Source organism: Chinchilla lanigera, unplaced genomic scaffold (assembly GCF_000276665.1).
Source record: "Chinchilla lanigera isolate Chin_1 unplaced genomic scaffold, ChiLan1.0 scaffold00050, whole genome shotgun sequence".
Taxonomy (NCBI): domain Eukaryota; kingdom Metazoa; phylum Chordata; class Mammalia; order Rodentia; family Chinchillidae; genus Chinchilla; species Chinchilla lanigera.
Window position 1 is genome coordinate 7,461,533 of NW_004955451.1, and position 9,832 is coordinate 7,471,364.

General features: G+C 38.1%; 1 protein-coding gene across 4 annotated transcripts in view; it reads right to left on the minus strand.

Annotated features, from left to right (window-relative positions):
• Positions 1-1,752: 1,752 nt before the first annotated feature.
• Positions 1,753-9,832, minus strand: part of Stxbp4 (syntaxin binding protein 4) — a 172,406-nt gene continuing 164,326 nt past the window's right edge. For all 4 annotated transcript variants that reach the window (XM_013519379.1, XM_013519380.1, XM_005394087.2 and 1 more), the window contains one exon: positions 1,753-4,896. In XM_013519379.1, the coding sequence (XP_013374833.1) occupies positions 4,782-4,896 (115 nt within the window). In that variant the 3' untranslated portion in view covers positions 1,753-4,781. The remainder of the gene's footprint in view (positions 4,897-9,832) is intronic.

Consider the following 9,832-nt stretch of genomic DNA (forward strand, 5'->3'; position numbering starts at 1 on the left):
CAAGGTCGTGAGTTCGGTTCCTGGTACCAGAGAAAACCCAAAAAAACAAAAAATAAATAAATAAATAATAAAAATAAATAAATAAAATAAAATATTTGTTCTTTCTTTCCTCCCCACAGCCAGAGGACTATTTCCTAGACAGGATTCAGAAAGCCTTGCTTTCCTCATCAGAACGCTCTCACATCTTTGATCTACACCACAGATCCTTTCCAACTCCCTAAGGAGCTAGAAAACGCAAAACTTCAAACTTTTGAAACTCAGAAGAACATGCATTCCTCTGCTTCCTGATCACACCCTTTTTGAGGCAACAAAGATTAAAGGACCTCACAGTTCAAGCACAGGATAAAAAGGTGGAAGAAACAAAATAAATGGAAAAGCTGCTGTTAATTTCAGCTCTATGTCCTTTGCGTAGAATAAAAGTTACATGAGGCTACGGTCACATCTGTCTTGCGTGGCATCTCTAGTACTTAACAAAGTGCCTAGTACTTAATGTTTAAGTGGATAAAAGAGAACAAAGAGATGTGTGTTTAATATTCATAAAACAATCATGCAGACACAGTGGTAGTACACGTAGATAACTGTGGTTAAAACACTTTGGGTATTTCATTTTTAAAGTTAAGTTCCACAGGTAAATTCTGTCCAATGTTTTTTGCGTCTTGAAAGTTATATGCAATGGACTTTAAGTTGTTTTAATGTTGGTTTAGCGCTTTCTGTATGTATATCATAAAAATATCAAGTGTGTTGACCCTTCAGAAAGTTGCATTTCACTTAGCAGAGAAAATAAAATGTCCCATTTCTGCCTAGGGAAAAAAAACAACATTTTCTAATTGTGCAAACATTCTATGAGTGTCATTTGACTCCATATTTTGACAGCCGCTTTGCATTTATTATTGGAGAGAATCTTCATACAGTATGTTTTTGTTTTTTTTTCCTAGTCAAGAGGTATTAACATTATTTTGGGTTATTTGGACCTAACAAAGTCTCCCAAAACAAACCCCTCTTTAAGGAAAAATAAAAGCCTTTTAAAAAAGAAAAGAGGGCTGGGGATTTAGCTCAGCGGCAAAGCGCCTGCCTGGCAAGCGCAAGGTCGTGAGTTCGGTTCCCGGTACCGGAGAAAAACCAAAACCAAAAAAAAAAAAAGAAAAAAAGAAAAAAGAAAAGAAAGGAAAATATTTGAGATTATCAGCTCCTAACGTTACAATTCCCATTGTGTCTGGCATTGAGGAGGCACTCAGGAAATGTTTGCTGAGCTGAATTTTCTTGGGATGAATGAAGACAACCTCTTTATACAGGTGGAGAAACTAAAGCCCCCCCAAAACCTGCAGGTGCATTTGTATTGTGCTTAGTATTTTGCTGAGGGCTCTCATCCAAGCTAGCTCATTTCAGAATTAGTTCCCACCAGCATTACAGGTGGAGCAGCAGAAGGTGGGAGTAAGGACGTGTTTGATACATAGTCATGAAGTCACTTCTAGAATGTTCCACATACAGTGAGTCAAAGGAAATCTGCTAAAGGAAATCTAAAACCTAATGATGAAAACCTGCAGGTATTTGGACAATGATGGAAAGGTTATTCTTTTCAGGACAAAACAAATAGGAATCTTTTGACCAAAAAAAAGTTGTACTGTATAGAGAAAAAAACTGTCAGATACTATTGGTGGTATAAATTGGTCCTATGTTTGTGGAGAAGAATTTATGACTATCCACCAAAATTTAAATGAACATCTTCGACTGTGCTTTGACCATCCTTTGACCTAGTGATGAACTGATATGAATTTATTCACATTTATCCACATTGGCACTAGAGTACAGGGATATATAAAAAATGGACTTGATAGATATACAATGTTAACTGCAACATTATCAGTTACAGATGAGAACTTAAAACAGCATAAGTGTTCATCAATAAACTGATGACTACACAAATTATGAGTTATCTGGGTAATGATAGTTTATGCAGACAGTCAAAACATGACATCAGCATGATATAAAAGGTGATCACGATACACTAAGTCAAAGGCAAGCTGCTTTCCTTTTAGTAAAAATATTCATCAAAGTTTTGACGGCAACCTCTGGAAACTTGGATATACTATTTATATCACTCCTTTACATAGTACTTGATTTTAAATGAAAATAGATTTCAAAATTTAAAAAATATCTGTCTGATTCTGGGTACTTAAGAGGTCTAAGTCAACAGTTAACGATAGCCAGGAATTGGTTAACTGTTGCCCTACTTTGCAAGAGTGCCTGGTGAGTCCACACCATATTGTTGGTGCTCAGGGAGTATTCTGCAGGAAGGCATGAGTGAGGACAGCTCGTCCTGGTCACTCCAGGAAAGGGAGGTGGAGGCAAATGACGATGTTTTCATCTTCTGCCTGACACTGGTGTCAGTGGATCAACGGAGGAGAGCTTATGATGACTTCTTCACAGGGTTAATTTATGTTACAGAAAGACTGGCTATGTAAATGTCAGCTCACCAAAAAATAATTTGGGGCTCCTATTAGCTTTGGCAAACGATGCTTACTGAGCCCTTGCTGTAAGATTATTTCAGCATTTGTCTCTTCAAGCACTTAGCTGTTGATTTTGAGGTCACAGGCACATAAAGAAGAGGGTCTTACAGAGAGCGCCCAGCTGGCCCAGCTGATTCAGATCGCACGTCATCAGCAACACTCAGGCAAAGAGTTCAGATGGACTGAAATCTGTTGGGATGGTGCCTCCATTTTCTGCCGGGGAATTCTTTTCTGATGAGTTCTAGCTACTAGGAAGCTCCTTATGGCACTATATTGGAATCTGCCACCTTACAGAGCTGACCAAATCTAAGTAGCTCTGCTCAGTGGGTTAAAGAAAGGGCCCTGGAATCAAAGGCTTGAGGCCCATTTTCTACACCTACGTGTGACTATTGTGCAAAGACCATTGTGTCTCTCTAAACCTAAGCTGTTTCTTTACAATAAGGGGACAATTACAGTTTCAGCCATGTACAGTGGGTTTAAGAAGATAATGAAATAACTTACTGCTTTATCATGATGTATGGCAAAAATGCTCAATAAATATCATTATGGCTGTCATAGGACTTTTCTTGTAAGTATTTCACAGAAACAGGGAGGGCAGAGGTAAAGGGAGCAGTGTTCATGGACTGCACGCCTCAGGGCTTTGAGCTCAGTGACCTGAGCATGTGCTGTTTCCTCAAGAGAAGCAAAGTAGGAAACACTCCAGGTAAGTGGATGGAATTTCACTAATTTGGAAACAACAGAAAGGCTGCACTTCCACAATGACAGTGTGAACTTACAAAAATAACTCCTCGTGTTGAAGAGTCATTACCTCTGGGGGCTGTCACACAACAGCTCCCTGGGGGCTGCTCTCAAAACTGGTCTCCCTGAAACTTTCTAATATGCAACCAGGCCTCAGGAGGAGCACAGGTCTTCTGCAGCCATTCTGTGACTTTTCTTAGTGCTGGTGATTTGACTTCATAATGTTCCTCAAGATAGACATCATACATCCTGAGTGTATTTGGAGGTATGACTGAATACAGTGTCTACAGGTACCCGCCAAGTATATCTTATTGCCACAGGAAATTCAGTAAGTACAAGACTTGGGATCTAGGTCTGGTTAAGCTTGTCCCAGCCAATAACTCACTGATGAACTCTCAGGCTCTTGGCTTACTCATCTCTACAGGGGTTAACAGTGATGGCTCTCATACTATGTTCTTAGGGGCGCTGGGTCTGCACAGCAGTGCTGGGAAGATGCTTTACCTGGGCTTCTGTCCTCTGTTGTACTACTAGCAGAACAGCAATATTTTAAAAAATACCCCTCTTTTCATCACCACCCTTCTCCTAGGTAAGGCATCCTCTCCTCTAGGGAAATACGAACTTCCAGAAGAAAGCTACAGGAACAACATCACAAAACAGTGCCCTACCTGGCAAGTGCTGGGTACGGAAAGCGGAGAGGGTTATAGGAGGAGAATAATGGGGTTATGCAGGGCTCTGGTTGACCGCAGAGGTGACTTCGAGGTCTCTGTGGAATGCACAGCTGTGGAGCCAGCTGCATCAACAGAATCATGGGGCCCTGCGTGTTGGGCTGCGGGCTCCCTCTGGGGGGACAGCAGGGTGCAGGGGGAAGAGACGGGGTACGGAGAAGGCAGGTGTGGATCTCAGTTCTGACACAGGATGCTTTAATTCTTTGAATTGTTATTTCCTTCACTGAAAAAACAATAAAAATATCTACTAGATGAGCCTAATAAGCACGTCATGTGGTTTAAATAAGATAAGGTCTGAAAAGCATTTTGTAAATTAGAAAATCTCATAAAGATGTAAATTGTATTCAGTAACCCATGAGATAGATGTCTAAATATAATCCTTAAACCCTAAAAAGCTTGCTAAGATCACTTTCCTAAGACATATATATAAAAGGGTAGTGAATTTTCAAGTAAATGAAGTGTTTTACTATGTTCATATGTTTCAATAGAAATCTCAGTTATAAAAACCATCATATCTGATATAAAATAATAAAGCAGCTATCACATTACAAATACCTAAGTGTATATAAAAAGTGTACACATTATAAAAGCCATATGTAGTTTCAAAAAATATGACTAAATTATTCTTGAAGAGCTACTGTAACGACAACTAACCTTTTAATTGTATACAGTAATATAAAAAAGTCCTACAAAAGCATGCTTGATCCAGTCTCCATTTTACTCTCCAACAAGTGGTGCACGCCTCCCTCCTGCTCACGACAGCTGTGTCTCAGGGCTGATGTCCTGCGTCTCTGCTTCCAGTAGAAAACCATCAACTCTTCTGGTCAGAAAGCTCTTTAGGGCAGTCATCGTCATTGTCCTCTGAGCAAGACAGGTTCAGGACACTCATCACGGGGTGCATCCAGGATGTTGTCTGTGTTACATGACTGGAAAAGAACAGAGAATGCCAGTTACAACCTGAAAGACTGTCTTTCCACTGTCCATGCCAGTGCCAATCCTGGTGACACAGACTCCACCCTGCTGTGGTTAGAACAGGAGCTAGCAGTGTTAGTAAGTCTTAGATACATTTTAGGGCTCAAAGAAATCCATTCTCTCTCCGCTGGTAACAGGAATGCAGGTGACTGTATTATCCTTAATTCTTCTTTTTTCCTCATCTGATATTCTTTTTCTTATTTTAAAGAGAATAAAAAAAACAATAACAAAATAACAACAACATAGACAAAAAGAAAACAAAGCAGAAACAATAAAGACACAGGGTTTCAAAACAGAATGATAGGAATTAACAGTGGTGGTTATATTACATGTTGTCATCTTCAACAAAGTTGCTCAGATTACCAGATGTAAGGATGCAAGATTGATCACACCATTAAAGAGAATAAAAATGATAAAAACACACTAGAAATGATACAGAGTTTCACTAGACAAGATGGTAGGAATTCACCAATAGTTGTTATATTACATATTGTTGTCTTCAAATTACTTGTTCAGATTACCAGATATAAGCATGCAAAATTGGTAAAAAAATTAAGCATTAACTGTTCCTTTCAATAAACCATTACACATCAGCAGTACAATTATCCCAGCTATCCATATACATATACATATGGATATATGTCCTTCTTTCTCTCCTTATCTCCTTCCCCTCATTCCTCACCTGATACTGTCAGTCACCAAGTCCTGTAATTGTTGAGGTGTAACCCTCTTCTCCTTTTCCAAGGCAATACCTGAGTCACTGGAGTACTCCCTACCTCAGTTCTATACCTTTTCTAATTAATTATTAATTCTAGCTTAGAGATCTTCCTAAGTGACAAATCACATGCTGTCACCTGTTAAAAGTTCCATTCCAACTGCGACTTCTGGGTCAGATACATACTCTATAGTATAAAACATTCTTGTTTTTAAAATTTGCTTCAACCATGCATTCTTCTCTGGCACAATCCTTCTTCCTGAGGAGTTAATTTATTATAATTCAAAAGAACCAGATCTCCATCAAGATCCGTCCAATCTGTGCCCATGATCCTGTCTCTAAGTATTGTATATTATTTATGCCTGTTTATTTTTAGGAATTTTCTTACTATACATGAAGGTCCTCCAAGCCAGGAACTACGTTTCTTGTCTCTGAGTTTATGATGCCTGACATGTTCTCAGAATGAATGATTAGAATCCTGAAAAGCATTTGAAAAACACAGCCAGAAACAAGGAGGAGGTGCAAAAGATACTGTGCATGGTTAGGGGGTAATAAAACAACATCACACAACCATACTTCAGCCTGGTGGATGTTGTTTTTCAGAGCTTCTCTTGCTCTCAGACTCCACTTGGGTGAATTTTCTGTATTCACCACCATCTGCACAGCTCCCGAGAGTTGGGTCAACCGCTTCTGTACTCAGGATATAGATTTGTTTCTTCTCCTTCAAAATTCTTTCAGCTCTGGTTTACCCCACTGTGCTCTCTCACACTAGATCAGTTTCTCTATCCTCTGTCCTACAAATCTCAACCTCAGAAGCAGCACATCTTGAATCAACTGTACTCAACAGCTGGAACCAAAGAAGATCAAATGAGGTTGTGGAGCTGAAGATATCTTCTACAGTACAGAGCAACATTTTCCAAAGTGGGGTCCGAGCATTTTTAATAAATGCTATGTGAAGAACAGAAGTCCAACAGTCAAATAAACCACTAGGTTAAATACAGTCAAAGAGGGGTTTTGTATACTGTAGGATTTCCCAGAACCTTTACTATGCTAATGTGCTCTATAAATCTTCAAGAGAATGCAGTATTACTCAAAATAACATGCCTCTGTTAGTACACATGAGGCTAGCATTCCACATAACATAATTTGGAAGTTATCACAAAAATTTACTCACTTAAATTGGATGTGATGGCATACAGCTGTAATCCTAGCACTCTGGGAAGCTGAGGCAGGAGGAGCACACAGCAAGTTCAAGCTCAGCCTGGGCAATTTAGTGACTTAGTGAGACCCTGCACCAAAATATAAACTAAAAACAAGGGCTGGGGATATATCTCAGTGAGAAGGCTCTGAGTTCAATTCTCAGTACCAAAAGATTTTTTTAAAATGTACTCACTTTATTCGTATTGATGACCGTAACTGAAAAATGTCAGAATTAGTGAAAATGGACAGTTCCATTGTCATTACTGATTTGGTTTATTTTCAATTCTAAACTCTAAACTTTGTTTAGATCCCTCTAAACAAATCATTCTGCTCCTTTTTTTTAAAATAGTAAGATGCATCTTTCCACAGAGGGAGATTACCCACACCTAGTAAAGGAGCTCAAGTCCTTTAAGAACCAAGGTGCAGATGACAAGGCCCAGACATCCTCATAGTTTCAAAATCTCAGAACGTGCTTCTGTGGTACAAAGGATCATCATTCTCTTGACAACAGTCCATATTACTATCCTCTTTTTAAAAGGATTTAAAGGAATTTTTTTACTGTGAAGGGTAAACTTACTCAAGTATTTGAATCAACACAGGTTAATTTCATTTCAAGGCCTTCATGAAAAGCGGTTTTAAGAAATACTAAGGAGTGTAAATGTAAGAGGCCTGCAAGGTCTCTGCAAGGGAAATGATGATGCAGTGCCCCATGCAAAGTACACATGTGAAAGGAAAAGCTCGGTGAGACTGCTTGGCTGACTTTAAAATCTCAGTGCTCATATCTTTCATGTTTATCACACATGAGCAATATGTTGGTCCAAAGAAGAGACTGTAATTTCAATTATTTTAAATCCTCTCTCCCCTATTATGTTCCCTTACTGGGAAAGAGGAGAAGGAAGAAAAACAGGAACAATGATCAGGTACACGATTTTCTATTTGACATTTAACAAATGATATTTACCACTGAAAAATTCTAACAGCCCACATGTGGACAGTCCATTAAATCGATAATTTAAAACAACAAGAAGCAAAATGTGTAAGAAAAAATATAGCTATAGAATCTAAACAATAGGACAAGTAGAAAGTTATCCCTGCCAGATATTACTCCAAACACAGCCAGAACACCGTAAGAGTAATCTTATATTTGCTATGTATATTTCTATATGTCCTTTACATACACATACATGCACACGCACACACACATGCACACAGGTCTAAGCATCAAATGTGTAATTACACTAGACAAATGAAACTGATGCAACAGAGAGATTTTTTCTGTGGTTTAAGAACACATTTCACACTTGGGTCCTTAGTGAAAATATCCAGTATCATGGGGAAGAGCTACTGAACATCAGATAATGCATGTAAAGTGCTTGGCAAGTAGTAGCTATTCAATAAATGATCACAGCTGGTTTTACTGAGAAGTAGGGCTTTCTGATTATTTTAAGAAAAAACTGGCGTTCTGCCTATGATGTCGGAATGGGGTCAGTTGTGAGTGTACCATCCAGTTTTATGTCTTGGTGAACGCTATGGCTAAGGAGCTTTGACATCATCAGCATGTTGACACAATCCCAGATTTACTGACTTGAAGAACGTTCTAGTATTACAAATATTTCCTCTCTGATTTGTGTGCTTGGTAATTCTGCTGAGGAGGGAGAGTAAATCAGTCCTGTTGATTCTGTTTAATTAATAAAGATCCCATGGTTTCCAAAGGGAGATGTTGCTGTGTAGCATGAAAGCTTTAGAGGTCTGGAAAATAAATGAAGCTGACTATGAAACATGAAAATCATCCATCTGAACATGCAGTACCTCTGGCAAATGTTCCTGTGGAGACAGGGCCTTTGACCTGATTTGGAGAGAAATCAGCAGCAGTTCGGATGCATTTGAAAATCAGAAAAGCATAATACTATTTGCCCCTGACTGTCTGCCAAATCTGTTGTTGGAAAACAATACCATTTGATCTGGGGAGATGAGTGTACTGTGTGTTTTAAAAAATAATATTAGTAAATTGAAAGACATAGTTTGGAGCTTATGAAAAAACTTAAGAGAACATGCTTTCTTTTATTGGCAAAGAAATGTAAGTGAATTTTAAAAATCCCATTATAATTACTCTCCTTATGTTTCTTACCTCCTAGCTAGAGGAGCAAAATGCTTTCCTTCAAAAAAGAAAGCAAAATGCTTTCAAAATAAAAATTTAGGACAGTCTGTTAAGCAAAGAGTGGTTTAAAGACAAAAGTGCACTAGTTTTGCAGAAATTCCTTCTTATAACAGTCTAAGATGATGAAAGAGGTTCTTCTGTAAATCTTCCATTGTGGATAGTATTACTTATATATCATTGAGTTTAACAAAAGATGCATGTACTATTTTCTTATGCTTAAGATAAGGTTGGATGACAACAAGCCAAAGTTATTGACTTCCAATGTCAAATTTATTTTTTCCTGTCGGGGGAGCAGTTTTATGTATATAATATTAATATACATCAGGGAACAAAGATAAGTATCATGCTAATACCTTTGTTTCAGACACCGGTAACTTGAATGGCTGGATGACTTTACAACTGCTTTTAAGTAGAAATGAGAACAAAAGATTTCTACTTAAAAATACTCCCCATTTTTAAATTAACAAATTAGAAGGTAAAAAAAAAAAAAAACACAAGGTGAACCATGTCAATAAGATTATTTAAAAAGTTACCAAATTATGGTATACAGGCCTCATGTACTTGCCACAGCACTGGTTATGAGAACTCATACAGATGAGGGGTATAAGGTATCCATGTCAAAAACACATAAAGGAAAATTATAGGCGTTTTCTTACTACTGATATAGGAGTTTCCTCTTACATAATTTTAGAAATATGCCCCCTAAATCAAAATAATTAGTGAACTTTTTAAATATCACAGATCATTTTGAGTATTTTATAATGAGGTGTTGGAAATCCAATAAAGCTTTGATCAAATATTATCAGGATCTGCCGGG